The sequence below is a fragment of the Triturus cristatus genome, chromosome 12, assembly GCF_964204655.1.
Source record: "Triturus cristatus chromosome 12, aTriCri1.1, whole genome shotgun sequence".
In the NCBI taxonomy this organism is placed as follows: Eukaryota; Metazoa; Chordata; class Amphibia; order Caudata; family Salamandridae; genus Triturus; species Triturus cristatus.
Genome location: NC_140595.1, coordinates 211,873,498 through 211,890,227, shown reverse-complemented (window position 1 = coordinate 211,890,227; position 16,730 = coordinate 211,873,498). Strand labels below are relative to the sequence as shown.

The 16,730-nt window shown below is 42.5% G+C and overlaps 1 protein-coding gene across 1 annotated transcript in view; it reads left to right on the top strand.

Annotated features, from left to right (window-relative positions):
• Window positions 1-381: 381 nt before the first annotated feature.
• LOC146773092 (chymotrypsin B-like) overlaps window positions 382-16,730 on the top strand; it is a 75,173-nt gene continuing 58,824 nt past the window's right edge. Inside the window, exon 1 of the mRNA XM_085637586.1 lies at window positions 382-507. Coding sequence (XP_085493712.1) covers window positions 450-507 — 58 coding nt within the window. The 5' untranslated portion in view covers window positions 382-449. The remainder of the gene's footprint in view (window positions 508-16,730) is intronic.

Here is a 16,730-nt window from a genome sequence, read left to right as displayed (position 1 = left end):
CCACCAGTACACTAGAACTCTAACAATCCTGTTCACAGAAAGTCTTTCCAAACGTATTCTTTCCAAAGAAAGGCCATGTTTGCAATTTGTGGTTCACCTACTGCATTCTTATTGCATCATCTATTCTGCACACCCGCTTTAACAACTAAAATCCTAGAAATTATTTGCTCAGGCAATACCTACAATTTCTCTCTGTCCTGCAAAAGGAATAATCTTCAGAAAGAGGCAGAGGTTTCACAGAAAGGAAAGATATCGTGCACCAGCACAGCTTGTGTTGAAATGTTGCTATCACTCCAAGGCCTGTGAGCAGCCGGAACTGCGACAGGTGCTACGGTTGCGTTGTTTGCCAGAGAGGTTCCACTGGGCACTGTCTCAAGGTTGGAGGTATACTGCTATAAGAGCAGCTGTGTGCAGGGGGAAGTCTCTCAGAGCAGCCACACGGTGAAGACATGAGTATCCTCTGGGCCCTCTCCTGCTTCCTTCTTCTTGGCAGCACCTACAGCCAGGGTGAGTAACACTACGGCTGAGGTGTTCTGGAATGGGACTGAAGTCAGGACAACATGTCTTCTTTGTCGACTGAGACCCATGTTGATGATTCATGACAAGAGGGGAAAAAATCCAAAGTTGAGACAGATGTGAGGTTCACAAGAAGTTTTATTGCAGCAAACAGGATTGCAGAACACAGAGAAGTCCTAGTCTTTAATGAGGCATGAATGAGTCTCATTTCCATCACCACAAGTAATAAAAAGCAGAGGCAGGGCATGCATTTTTAGTTCTATCACTATACGGCATGGGCTAGAACAAGGAATTGCATGACCATAACACCTCATAATAGTGTTATAATTTGGTCACAGAACTCATTTGATGAAAGTCCCCCTTATCATCTTCAGTGAAACCCCACCTCACTGCCCTGGCCCAGCTTTCCCAACCTGCCAGCCTACTGCCAGCCACTCTCCTCTTGGTGTTGCTTGGCTTCAGGGCCCATCATCCCTTATGATGACAACTACCTTTGTGTTCCCCTCCTCCACTCAAATCTTTTGGCACTCCTTATAGCCCCCTGTAGTGTACTCCACTCCACTTGTTTGCAGGTAGAAATGAAGAATGAAAGAAGTCACACAAACAGTTGGACTCACAAAAGGACATGAATACATTTCCACTACGTTTCGGGCTTCTGCCTTCCTCAGGTAGTACAAGATTGTTGCTCAGTGAGCGCTCAGCTGACACTGCAGCTTTTTTTTAAAAAAGCATCATCAATGAAGATTCCATTTGCAATTTGCAATTCAATTCAGTTCTACCACAATAGACAGTAATCAGGTGGTTTTGTCACAGTCCAGAAGTTTTGTCTTTAAGACGTTCCACAGGGAACAAATTCTAATCTAATACCAAATGGTTGACTTAGCTACAGGCAGTGAGGTTTCTTATTAATTATTGCAGATTTATGTTTCTGAAAGCATGTATGGAGGTCATTTACTGTTTGGACTACATATTGTTTTTTACAGCTTTAGCACTGACACCAGATCACGTTACTGGTGCATGTTTATTGGCATGTACGATGACATCTTATGCAAGGTCTTTCTGTTAGCGAGCTTGTTACTGATGATGTTTGTAAAAGGTATACACTTGTACTGCACTCTAAGCCACTATTCTCTACTCTGCACTACTCAAACCACTGCACTCTATGCCACTCTACTCTGCATCACTCTACCCAATGCCAATGCACACTATGCCCCTCTACTCTACACCACTGTACTCTTTGCCACTGCACTCTACATCACTCCATTCTAGGCCACTCCACTGGTTGCCACTCTGCAACACTGCACTCTATGCAACTGCACTCTTTGCCAATACACTCAACGCCAATGTACTCTACTGTGTACCATTCCACTCTACGCCCCTGAACCCTAACACCAATCCATTGTACGCCACACTAATCTACTCTGCACTCTATGCCACTGCATTCTACACTACTTTACTCTACACCACCACACTCTACCCTACACCACTCCAATCTACGCCACTTCACACTACTCTAAAACAATCTAGTCTATTCCACTGCACTCTACACCACTTTACTCCACTCTGTTCCACTTCACTCTTTGCCAGTCTACTCTACTCTAATGTACTCTATGAGACTCTACTCTACAACACTGCACTCTCCGCCACTGAATTCTACACCACTCTACTCTGCACTACTGTGCTCTATGCCAATGCACTCTACACCACTCAACTTTGCACCACTTCACTCTATGCAACTGCACTCTGCAGCACTCCACTCTACACCACTGCACTCTACGCCACTATTCTCTACTATGCACTACTCAATGCTACTGCACTCTATGCCACTCTACTCTGCTCCACTCTACTTCACTGCACTCTACGGCACTCTACTCTACTCTGTACCACTGCACTCTAAGCCACTGTTCTCTCTACCACTGCACTCTATGCCACTTCACTCTGCACCACTGCACTCTACTATCCACCATTCTAATCAATGCCACTGTATTCTATTATGCTGCATTGTACGTAGCTCAATTCTATGCCACTGTATTCTACGCCACCACACTCCATGCCACTGTACTCTGCACACAGTCTATGCCAATGTACTCTATACCAGTATATTCTACGCTACGCCACTCCACTCCACTGTACGCCACTGCACTCTACTGTATTCTGCACCACTCTTCTCTATGCTACTGCACTCTACGCCACTCAGCACCACTGCACTCTATGCAACTGCACTCTACACCACTGCACTCTATTCTATACCACTGTACGCTATGCCACTGTGATGTACACCACACTACATTATGCCAATGCACTCTATGCCACTCTATACCACTGCACACTATGAAACTCTACTTTGCTTCACTGCATACGCAACTGAACTCTCTGCCATTTTACTCTGCACTGTTGCATTCTATACCACTGCACTCAATGCCCTGCACTCTATGCCACTCTACTCTGCATCACTCCACTCTATGTCAATGCACTCTGCAGCACTCCACTCAATGCCCATGCACTCTATGCCACTGCATTCTACAGCACTACACTCTACAATACACTCTATGTCACTCTACTCTGCACCACTCTACGCCACTGATCTCTACGCCACTCTGTTCTACTCTGCACCACTCCACTCTGCACCACTGCACTCTACGCCACTGCACTCTACTATGCAACAATATAATCCAGGGGTCTCCAACCTGTTCTGTAGTGAGAGTTACTTCCGATTAGTGAAAATCATCGAGAGCTACTGAAAGCTAAGAAACTTGTGCATTGTTACCAGACACCCTCACACCCAGCTACATTGACTTTAAGCCTAATGTCCACAGAACCAGATACTATGATTTGAACAAAATACTTTCAATATGGGCATTATGACAGGACTGCCATGTGTGGCAGTGAGTGTGAAGTCGTTATGGATGTATGAACATGTGTGCGTATGAATGTGATAAATGTGTTTGGGTGAGTGAGAGTCTGTGTCATATGTACGTTTGGCACTGGAATAGATTTTTTGTCATTTGTGGCACCCTTACATGTATAAAACAAACATATAACCATTTTTTTAAATGGGAGAAAAGTGCAGAAAACGTTCTGCAGAAATGTCCATGATATGGGGAATTTTTCTTCTCTTTAAATTTCTCCCACTTAAAATAATGACTGTATTTTTCACTTGTAAATATGGTACCCTGTCTACCAGCCACTGGGAGCAAGATGCCTGCTGTGTGTAAAGGTGACACTTTGAAATGGGAGAAAATTAAACTAAAGAGTTAACTTTATGTTTATATGGATTCCATAAAATTCATCATTTCAATTTAATCCCATTTCCAAGTGTCGCATTTACAAACACCAGGCATCTTGCTCCCAGTGTCCTGTAGACAATGTGGCACATTTATAACAGGAAAATACAGCCATTTGTTCAAAAGGGAGGAATTTGAAGTGAAGAAACATGCTTCATAAAAAATGAAGATGTAATTGGCCTAATTGAAAGTGAAGGGAAAACATTAAGACTTAATGTTTCATACAAATATTTTCTTTCACTTTAATTTTCTACCATTTAAAAAAGGACTGCATTTTTCAGATATAAATATGGCACAGTGTCTACTGGCTAATGGGAGCAAGAGGCCTGCTGTTTGTAAACTCAACACTTTTAAATGGGAGAAAATTAAAATGAAGAGTTAACTTAATTATTAAGGTAGCTTCATTTTAATTTGCTATCATTTAAAAGCATTCAGAACCATCATTTTGTTATTACACTCCAATACTGAGATGACAATGGCTTATTTAAATACCTCAGTGCTTCAGTTCTTCACCTCTGTGCCCTGGGTCATAAATCTGAGTCCCCCACTGCTCATTGTCAGGCCCTGCTACCTGCCACTTCAAGATAATAATGTAAAATAAACACAACCTTCCCTTGACTTTAAAAGAAAAATGTGACCCTGTGCTTTTTTTTTTTTTTAAATGAGCTTAAGGCTGTGAGCTACTCTAAATGTGTCAATGAGCTACTGGTTTGTAGTTAGTGATCAACCGGTTTGAGACATCTGCTCTGATCTATGCCAATTCTCTCTTTTAAATCCAAGGTTTTTTTGCAAAATATGCCAATTTTTAAAAAGATTTGACAGATCTCCGGCACTTCCTTATGATAAGTTATTAGCAGTCTTATTACCAACTCATTGCTGTCACCAATAATTCCTCACTTTAGTGTTTCTCATTCTTACTTGATCAATTACACTTTTTGTATATCCCCTCACAGCAAATCGATTTCTGAATTTTGAAACATGTTTGTTCAATTCTTGTTGGGTTGAACCATTTTGTTTCTCTCTCAGCATTTCCCCATAGGGGATATTCCACTTCAAGTGACAAGCATGGTGACTTATTGCATGCATAACACTGTTCGTTGACATATGTTTCCCGTATGTTGTTGTTAGAAGATTTCCATTTTCTATTCTCTCTAAGCTTACCATGCATGTAAGATGGATGTTGTACAATTAAGCTTTCAACTTATTCTTTGAAATGCTCTTCAGTTCCGTCCCAAATAATAAATAAATCATCAATAAAATGTAACTAGGTAATTATATTCTCCAGACATTTTCATGTCGATTGGTCCATGCATATCCGATTTTCCTGAAACCCATGGACAAATGTGCGTAATGAGGGTCAAAATAATTCACCATTGCTGCTCTGCATGTTTGGTGGAAGATTTCAGAGAAAGTAGTTCTTGATGAACACCATTTCTATCATTTACAACAACATATATGTATGTTCCCTACCATTTATGTTTTCCATTAACATGAAGTATTTGCACTTGTATTCCTAATTCATGACTTATACAGGTGTAAAGAGATGTTACAGCTATAGTGACGAGCAGGTACTTCATAGTTCAAGGAATAGTTTGCAATTGATGCAGCAGATTGGTAGTATCCCCGAGATAACAACTATGGGGTCTATTATGATGTTGTGTGGATCGCCACCGCCCGGCCGGCAGTGGCGGGCGGTGGTGATCCGCATGACAGCACAGCACAATTTACCCCCCACCATATTACTATGGCGGGGTACCGCGCCAGACGGTACGTCCGTCCACCACTTTTCCACCGGTCAGATTGCTGGCCGGGAGGAAAAGGCAGACCATATTAACATGCCTGCGGTGTGTATGTCTTTCCATGGCTGAGACTCGACCATGGAAAGGCATACAGTAAATGGCTTAGGGGGCCCGTTGCGGACCCCTGGGCGGATGGGGGTGGATGGCTGCACTTGGGGGGTACCCATGGTAACCCCCTTCATTGGCATGCACAAGGTGGCAGGCACCACGCGGTGCCTGTCACATTGTGCATGTCAATGCACAACATGCATATTTTACATTGCGGCGGGTGCTGCTTACAGCACCGCCCACCGCAATGTAAAAGGTGCGTGATGCGACCGCCAGGGTGGCAGTCGCATCCTAATTTGCCTAGCGGGACCGCCGCACCTCTGGCGGTCGGTCCCGTTTACCGTTACGGTGGCGGGCGGATCTTAATGGGGCCCTATGTTCTTTCACTTTAGGTGCCAAATAAAAAGTATGTATTTTGATGTTCTTACAAATAATGAACCTATACCATTGGGCAACCAGGTGGGTTCCTATGGTTCTTGGGCAATTTGGGTAAAAAGTATATAGTTGTCATTATCAGATTTTCCACTTCTAGATATATTACTTCATCCTCCCTCACGATACCTCTCTCGGTCCATGTGAGATCTCTTTGATTTGGGTCATCGAGTTTTCATTACATTTCTCATAGCTAATAGTATTAAAAAATTGCCTTTTTTGGTTCTCTCATATATTGATCTTTAGACTGGATGACAATTATTCATCTGTTTTTATTTTTTTATTTTTTTTATCAGCACGCTTTAAGTTGATTCGGGCAATTCTTTCTTTTTTGTCAGATTTTCTCCTTTCTTTTTGTGCACCAACTCAAATGTTCTACTTTTCTACATAACCGACTCTGAAAAGAGGTTCATTTTATTTCCTGGAGCAAGAGCCAGGCAAAATTAGCTTTTCTCTCTTAGGCTACTTAACCTACACCAACCCGATCAACCCTAAATTTTCTCAGAAGTCCATCTGTTGGAAACATTTCAGTTACCACAGCTGCGTCCTCCTGAGGCCTGAGCCGGGAGAGACGCGATCTTAGGTATTGCCGATTTTGCACAATCTTTTAATTTTGCCGATTTTGCACATTTTTTGAATAACAATATCCCGGCACTCCAAAGTTTACAGTTGCGATTTGTTTTGGTTATTAGCCACAAGAGCATAGAACAGAATATTGTCAATGAGACTGGCTACAGAACAGATTAGGTCCTCACAGTAATGTGTGGAAAAAATAGATAGTTTAATTGCAAATTTTTACAAAAATATGAAGGAGTCACAATCGTAGGGACACTTCAGAAATAGCTAGTACAATGGGTAACAGAAATAACTAGTACAATGGGTAACAGTCAATATTTTTCATGAGAAGAGACCATGCAGTCTCCAAATCTTAGTCCAGAAGGATAACAGCCGACACGTGTTTCGTCACGTATAGTGACTTCCTCAGGGCTTTTGATATAAGTTAGTGAGGATAATATAAGTAACAGTCGTTTGTTCAAACGTGTTCCCAAAGAAATTTCCAAAACTCCAAACAAGAATAAGGGAGATTCCTTATAGTTTGTTTATAGGTATTGTATGTTTCCTAAAGAGTGGTTCTGGTGCTATTACACCTTGTCCTGAAGATTATAGAGTCTCCATCAGTTGTAACTAAGGTAAAAGAAATTTATAGAACAGAAGTTCTTTCGTTGTGGAATAGACACGGGAGATGTCTTTTCGGTCGCATTGGACAAATTGCGCGGGCTTACCATAGCCAGTTGTCTGACCCCACTTAGCATGGCGGAGTCAATTATCATATGAAGTTACCAAATATTATATACTCACACGAGGAATGTGACAACGTCCACTTACCTGAAAAGAATAACATAACTAAGTACTCTGACCGAAGTACATCGCAGTATGGTCTATAAATTTCTTTTACCTTAGTTACAACTGATGGAGACTCTATAATCTTCAGGACAAGGTGTAATAGCACCAGAACCACTCTTTAGGAAACATACAATTCCCTATAAACAAACTATAAGGAATCTCCCTTATTCTTGTTTGGAGTTTTGGAAATTTCTTTGGGAACACGTTTGAACAAACGACTGTTACTTATATTATCCTCACTAACTTATATCAAAAGCCCTGAGGAAGTCACTATACGTGACGAAACACGTGTCGGCTGTTATCCTTCTGGACTAAGATTTGGAGACCGCATGGTCTCTTCTCATGAAAAATATTGACTGTTACCCATTGTACTAGTTATTTCTGTTACCCATTGTACTAGCTATTTCTGAAGTGTCCCTACGATTGTGACTCCTTCATATTTTTGTAAAAATTTGCAATTAAACTATCTATTTTTTCCACACATTACTGTGAGGACCTAATCTGTTCTGTAGCCAGTCTCATTGACAATATTCTGTTCTATGCTCTTGTGGCTAATAACCAAAACAAATCGCAACTGTAAACTTTGGAGTGCCGGGATATTGTTATTCAAATATTGCTTAGCACGGGGAATGTTCTCATGACCCATGCATTTTTAGCACCCAGGTAGTAGGGTACTTTTTTATCCCGAGTGGCACCACTAATTGAAATTGCTATGTGATCTAAAAAAAATTTTTTTTGCTCTGATAAATACTACTGCATACCCAACTCGATAATAATAATTCTTTTTGATGTGCGCTCTCATATGCATTACTACCTCCGATCTTTCTTGTGACGATTTTGCACATTCTTTTAGTTTGAATTTGGGGGGCTGGTCCTCTTTTTTTTTTGTAAACTTGCTCATTCTATTTGGCACTGCCTAATTGTGATATTTTGTACCTTTGCGCTGCTAGGATATTGCGCTTTTGCACATGCACTTTACAATTACGTAACGCTACGTTAGGCCGCCATCGTCAGCGGGCTAGTCGTTCTGCCGCTTTTTCTTTAAAAAGGGAGACTGGCGCGAGCGCGCACAGCTGCGTCCTCCTGAGGCCTGAGCCGGGAGAGACGTGATCTTAGATATTGCCGATTTCGCACAATCTTTTAATCTGCCAATTTTGCACATTCTTTTAGTTTGAATTTGACAGGCTGGTCCTTTTTTAAAAAACGTGCTCATTCTATTTGGCACTGCTTAATTGTGATATTTGTGATATTTTGTACCTTTGCGCTGCTAGGATACTGTGCTTTTGCACATGCGCTTTACAATTACGTAACGCTACGTTAGGCCGCCATCTTAGAAGTGCGGTCAGCGGGCTAGTCGTTCTGACGCTTTTTCTTTAAAAAGGGAGACTGGCGCGAGCACGCCGCTGGCGCTCCAAAGGCAAGCCCGTCTGCGCCCGTCCGCGTCCGGATCGCGGCCAGCACCAGCCATGATGCCCGTGGCTCCCTTCAGGCTAGGGCTGTTCGGACTTGAGAGCAGCTACTCGCTATTTCAACATCAGGTTGTATAAAGCTTACGTGTTTGGATCCTGGTTTGATGGGGGACGAGAATTGTGGCCATCACAAGCTTTACTGTAGGACTTGCACCTTCAAATTGGATATGGCACCTCTGAAAGAGGAGGGAGATATCCATAATTCAGCGGGTGCATTGACCCTAGGACCTACTTCTAAATCTAGTCCCAGGCCGCCTATCAGGGCCTGCCTGATTAACTGTAGATCTCTCCCTAAACATGCTAGTGACATCTGGCTCACTCTAAAGACTAATGACTGGGATGTCCTGTTTCTAACGGAAACCTGGCTGAGGGAGAGCTCAAACCCAGACATTTCCCTGGCCATTCCTACAGGCTATAGAATAATCAAGGCTGATAGGATGGGCAACAGGTTAGGTGGCGGCCTGGCCGTAATTATGAGGGAAGGCTGGGAGATCTCATACAAGAAAATTGAAGACATTGGGCTATTTGAGGCCATGTCTTTTTGTATTAAATTCTCCAAGAACCTCCTCTATGGCAGGACTCCTGGTCTACAGACCTCCGAATTCATTGACTGCCCACTGGCAGAAATTGTATGATAGTATTGCCGATCTCTCACTGAGGCATACAAATTTTACTGTTCTTGGTGATTTTAACGTCCATATGGACAATGTGAACTGCCCCCTAGTGGTTCAATGGGTAGATACCCTTAAAGGGTTAAACCTGTTTCAAAAGGTACTACCCACCCACACATGTAGCTGGCCACTCTTGATCTACTTTTCACAAATGATCATACACTACAGGTAGAGGATCCCTCACTTGTGACTTGGTCAGACCATTGGTTGGTCCCTTTTAAGCTAACCTGGGTGGCCTGCAATAACCACGTTAGACCTACTATTGTGGACAGGAGAAACTGGAGGAAGGTCTCACCTGAATCAATGGGTTGCGAGCTACATAACATTCCCCCTAAGCTCACAGGTGTCCCGAGCCATGATGCCTTTGTTTTCAATGAATGGGTTAACTCAGCCCTGGATAAAATAGCCGCTATTAGGACTATGAAACTGCCAGGAATAAACCTTCAGCTCCCTGGTTCACCATGGAGCTCCGGATGGAGAAAAGCCTATGTAAGAGGCTGGAGCATGTCTGGCAAAACAAATATGAACCTTCAGCCAAACGCGAAAATAAAGCAGCACTGAGGAAATTTCATATAGTCTGAAACGTAAGCTCATCAGGGACTACATTGTAAAGCAGATCAAGTCCTCTGGCATTTCCGCAAAAGACGTTTTTAAGATAGTTCAAGGTTTTTTGAAACATCAAGCCCTAAAGAGCATTATTCCTCCATCTTTGGCCCTCTGTGAAGGTCTAGCTACTTTCTTCCAGAATATAATTTTAACCATCTACTCCTCTTTTCCATCATTGGGATTTTACCTGATTTGGCAACTCATTCCCATTGGATACATGGTCGGCCTTTCCCCTTTGGGATGGAAGCGTCACTGGGGGAATTAAATTAAAAAAAATCAGGCTCTCCGTTGGACCCATGCCCGGCCAGATTTTTCAAGTTATTAGCCCCCTGGCTCAACTCTACACTGAATCCTATTTGGAACTCTTCGCTAGAGACTGGGGTTTATCCAATCAGCTGGAAAAAAGCTTACGTTCAGCCTATCCTCAAGAAAGAGGATGCCCACCCAGCCGAGTCAAAGAATTTTAGGCCCATATCTCTTCTCCCAGCAACAGCCAAAATTCTTGAAAAAAAAGTCCAGAGACAACTTTCAGACTTCCTGAAATCGAATGACCATCTTCATGATTCCCAGTCTGGATTTAGGTCGGGCTACAGCATGGAGACAGCTCTGCTCAAAGTGGCTGAATCGATCTGTGAAACCCTAGATCAGGGTAGCTGTGCAATGTTGGTGCTGTTGGATTTGTCCGCTGCCTTTGACACAGTATCACACAGGATTCTCCTGAACAGACTCCATCATTTAGGAGTGACGGGCACCGTCTTGGTATGGTTCCGTTCATTTCTTGAGGGTCGTTCTCAACAAGTAATTCTTCACCCCCATGTCTCTAGTTCCAGCCCCCTGATGTGTGGTGTTCCTCAGGGCTCGGCACTGAGCCCCACACTTTTTAATGTCTATCTTACTCCCCTTTAGCCAATTGTTGAGCAATGTGGGGTAAAAGTTGTCTCGTATGCCGACGACACACAACTGGTGTTCTCTTTTAGAGAACACAACGAGACAGCTTTCGACAATTTTAGACAGTGTCTTTTGAACATCTCCTCATGGATGACGGACAGCTGTCTAAAATTAAACACCAATAAGACGGAGGTCTTATTTTTTAATCAACCTACTCTGCCCCGATCTGCACTGTGGTGGCTGACTGAGTTAAATCCGCCCGCTTCCTGTTGCCTGTGCCAGGAACTTAGGGTTTAAGTTTGACTCTCAACTCACTGGCAAGGCACAAATTGCGCATGTCTCCTCACTGTGTTTCTGGAAACTGAAGACTCTGCAGAGATTCCTTCACTTCCTGCCCATGGACTGCAGAAAGTCAATAGTGCATGCATTAGTCACCTCTCAACTTGACTATGCTAATAGTCTCTACCTTGGTCTTCCGGAGTATCTGATCAGGAGGCTACAGCTCATTCGAAACGCGGCAGCCAGGCTAATTAGGAATGTGCCGCTACAACATCATATTACCCCTCACTTGCGCAGTCTACATTGGCTGCCGGTAAAGAGAAGAGTGGCGTTCAAAGCTATGGTCATGGCTCATAGAGCAGCTAGAGGGACTGGTCCTCTATACCTGAAGCGGAGACTTCAGAAATATAGCCAATCCAGAGCACTCCGATCCAATGATCAGAATCTTCTGGTGATCCCTGTTTTGCAAAGGCTAGGATTGGTGGCCGGGCCTTCTCGGTGAAAACCGCTATCTTATGGAATTCCATGCCTGATCACCTGAGAGAAATCAACTCGGAAACCATATTCAGGAAAGCCTTAAAAACATGGCTATCCGGCCTGCCTTTCGAGCCGACGGTCCGACCCGGTCTTCTCCCCCCTTAGGATGGATGCGCTGCTAGCGCCGGGACACTTCCGTTGGAGGTAGCCGCGCGCTCTACAAGCTCCAATAATAATAAATAATAATAATACCATCTCCTTGGCACTCACTGGGGAATTTAAAGAATGAAACATTTAAATATCCTCTATCATTACATTGTATAGCATTGCTTTTCCTTCCTTTGGTTGGCTGTAGGAACTGCCACCAACGCTCGCCGCACACTGCCTTTGGCATAGCTTTTCAGAGAGGTTTAGAGTGTTGCATGGGGAACAGCTCTCCACCTAAACTGGGTACTGTGCAAAGTTCTCTGCTTCTTCTTTAAATAATTTATGCGGCACTCTGTGGTTGAAAGGGTATTGTTTTGACTTATACTGGGTGCTCCCTTGTATCTGGACAAAGCTAAACCTCTCTGAAGAGCTATAATGATAGTGAAACACGCGTCAGGGGTTGCTTTTAGTCATTCCAGGTTGGCTTGGATGGTATTTTACCATTTTTTGCGCCTGGAGTGGTAAAAGGCTTTTGTCAATTTACAGCTCCGCGTGGATGACACTGTGCTAATCCTATGCCACCACTCTGCAAAAGCACCTCCTGGCGCACTGCTGGTTGGGGGATTATGTCCTCTTGGATGCTGAGGGTTCCTGGGGGCCCAGACGCCTTCCTGTTACCTCCATTAATTCAGACACAGCAGGTTTCCTGAGAGCTTGTCAGAGGCCCGCCCCCTTTCTTCACCACTCTACAAACACGACTACTAGTTTAAAAAAAACATAGAAATCCACTTAAAAAACAAACGTTACAGGGACATTTTTAGTTAGGAAACAGAATTCTAAAAAACCTTAGAAATTCCCTTAAAAAAATGAAAGATTACAGGGACGATATAGTTAGGCTCAGATTTCACTCGCACAAAACCAGTGAAATTCAGCAGTAATAGTTAGCTGACCTAACTATAACTTATGCCCCCGCAATGCACTGCTTATGACCCCACATATTACATCACTCATAACATGATCAGTGACATCACTGATAACATCTCAAATGATACCACTTATGTCCGTGGGACCACTGCCTGCTCTTAAAAAATGTTGCCGCCCACATTCACAAGGGGGAAGGGGTCTGTTTGCAAATGGTTTACCACCTTCTTCACGGAGTCGGTAAAGTATGAATGTTTTGAGACAGCATTCCGGTCGCAAAGCATTCATACATGCCCCTGCGAGTCGTTATTTGGAAGGGACGCCTCTGGCATGCCCCTTCCTAATAGCGACTTACAAACCCGGTTTGCGATTCGGTAATAGCTTACTGAATTGCAAATAGGGTCTTGTACATTTAAAAGTGCTTTTTTTCAGGTCGCACACGGCCCGGTTGCGGGCTGAAAAAAACATCGCACATCTGGCCCTAGGTTATTTACCCTAATGATAACTATATTGTTTCCTCTTTCCGGTTCAATATCGTAGATGGCAGGGTCCATGGGTGTAGATCATGTACAGTGAGTACTGTGGCCAGTACTGCCGGACACTGCAATATGTAGCGATTACTGGGAGACTGGATGCTGAGGTGCATTTGCAGCAACTGGATTCAGCATGCCAGCATAGTTTACCACAAGTGGAAGCCAATTTGCATTTGTTGGTTTTTTATCATAACCACAACATCCTTTCAGGAGTTGTTTCAAAACCAGCATTTTGCAGAAATTATGCCCATACCCATGAATTATTTATTTTACATAACTCAGGGATGTTATCCCCTAGATTTACAGATTTCAACCATTGAGAAGCCAAATGATGAACATATAGTACTAAATGTACTCGATTATTATGCAGTACCACTTTCAATAAACAATTTACATTTTCAAAACATATGCTATACAAAATACACAACAAGAGGCATGTTCTGGAGTTCGGGAGGCATTTATAAACCAGCCAATCCCATGACTGATTATTATGCCACCACAACTAATGTTATGTTATGTTATGGTATGTTATGTTATGGTATGGTATATTATGGTATGTTATAGTATATATGCTCTATTGGCATTGTGCAGCAAATTGTCCCCAAAGGAATATCTCGGCGCTTCTGCTGAAGTATATGACCAGCAAAAACAGTGTATAAAGAATCACTTATCAAACTCCTGGCACTCGACACCCAAGTTTCCTTCCCTTGGCTGACTCACATTAGAACATGGTTTTTAGACCTAGGACTGAGCAGATACTGCTTGAACCCAAGTCTGCTGACTCCTGAGTCAAAATGCGACATTAAATTGCTATTTTGGGAATTTGTTAGAGATAAGGTAACTTCAAGCACTACACATGGAAGACTAACCGTACAATTCCCCCAGTTCAAAATGACACCTCACTTCGAGCCGTTCCTAGATGAGACAGAACCGTTATTGGCAAAGTGTTTATACCTGAAATTTAGATACGGTATATTACAACTAAACAGTTTTGTTGTCAAATGGTCAATGTCACAACTCAAGGAGGGGGAGTCCCATTGCACCTTATGTTGAATGGGGGCTGATGAAGATAGTCCACACGTTTTGTTTTTCTGCCCTGCATACAAACTAGCTAGAAGGAAGTAGATAAAACCGATAGCCAGGTGCCTTAGTGTCAGGAGAATGAATGATATGTTGAGAATATTAAAAACTGAGAACTCCCTCCTAATAATTTTTTGTCTTAGCCAATTTCTTTTGGCTGTTAACTTCACAAGGAAAAGGAGAGGACAAAAATTGTAACTTTATAAACCTGACTGTCAATTCAAAGCACCCATTAGCGGTAATGCTGTACAATTCGTCAAGAGCGATCATGATAAAAACCGAAAATGAAATAGTTACACCTCTGTGTAAATATAGAAGTATTTTTAAACTGTCATGTAGTGTATTAGTTTCCATGTTTTTAGTAATATTTTGACGATTTTAAGAATTGACAGCTCTAGCTTAATATAGGCATCTCATTGAACTTTTTATGAATACTTACATTTTACCAGTCTTCCTATCAGTTTAGACATAAATTAATTCATGCTGATGTTCTTGTATAATGGTATAGTGTAACAATTTGTGCCATTATGCAACTATTGCACATGCACTTTCCAAAAATGTGATATTAGTACGGAATAAATTGTATTTTGCTGCTATTAAATTGCACAGGCATTTTACAAGTGAACAAGATAATAGGGCAACCCTCAGATTGTCAAGACCACTTGGTGGAACCCATCTAGATTCAATATGATCTGTAACGGACTAGATGCATATTGATTTGACTAAGTGAGCAATGGATGAATGTATTTTAAAAAGAATTTATGTATGTACTGTATTTTATTGTTCTCTTACTTGTATGGCCTTATAGGCCGAAATAAAGTATTTTGAATTGTGACCAGCAAAAACTGACTAGAACATCCAGGTTTTTAAGGGTTTTTTTTTTTTTTTTTTAACTTTCCCAGCTCTCTTCACAAACTAATTGTTAGGGGAAGTTTATTTCAATAAAAAGGGGCCAAGTAGAAAAAAGACTTCCCTCCAAATCTGGAGGTACGAATCCTTGGAATTTGAAGAAGGGCTTTGTCTGTAGATCTCAGCACTCTAGTTGGGTGATGGTAACTGGTTCTATTTTGGAGGTAGATTGAAACCTTATAGTTGAGAGTTTTTTTAGGTAAGACAGCACATCTTGAAGATGAGTCTTTTCCTTATAGGTAGCCAGTGTAGAGAGTGAAGTATTGGGGCAGAGGGAGAGCCAGACAGGAGATTACACACCACTCTGGCTGCAGTATTCTGCGCCACCTGCAATTTAGATAGTAAAGTCTCATTTGCACCAGCAAGTAAGGCATATCCATAATCGAGACAACTTGTAACTAAGGCTTCAACTAAGGTTTTCTTAGAGGTACAAGGAAGCCACAGAAATGCTTTCGTCAATAATCGTATGGTAGCAAAACAGGTTCCATAAAGGGTAGAAACATGTTTTTTCATTGACATAGAATTGTCAAGCTTTACACCAAGATTTTTAACTTCCTATTTTGGGGACTGGGCAGGTCCTAATTTGAATGTTTGCCAGTCCGACTTCCATAGATGGTGGGTTTTCCAGAATAAAAGTATTTCGGTCTTTTCTCCGTTTGATTGCAGGCAGTTGTTAGACATCGAGGAGGCGATCCTTCTGATACAATCGGAGAAGCAGGCTTTCACCCCTTCCACATAGGTGCCAAAGGAGATAACCAGCTGTGTGTCATCAGCATAAGAAGTTCTCTCGAAACCACATGCCTTGACAATTTGTGCCAAAGGGGCAACATAGACATTAAACAATGTGGGACTTATTCTAGACCCCTACAGTACTTCTTTCCTGACCGGAAGGGGACGTGATTTAAAAGGCTTCAAAGAAATGGTTTGAGAATGGTCTTTCAAACAGTCAGCAAACCATTTAAGAGCTTTGCTATAGACCCCAGTGTCATTCAGCCTGCGAATTAGGATCTTGTGAGAGACCGTATCGAAGGCTGCAGTTAGATCCAAGAGCACCAGCATCATTGGGGTCCCCCCATCCAGGGATGATCTAATAGTGTCAGTGACAGAGACTAACGCCGTCTCTGCGCTGTAGCACATTCTAAAACCTGACTGTGATGGATAGAGGAGCCTGTGCTCTTCCACAAATGTGGAAAGCTGCTTATTTATAATACTCTCCAAAGGCTTGCTGAGGAGAGGACGCAGCAAGATAGGTCAATGGAACAATAAT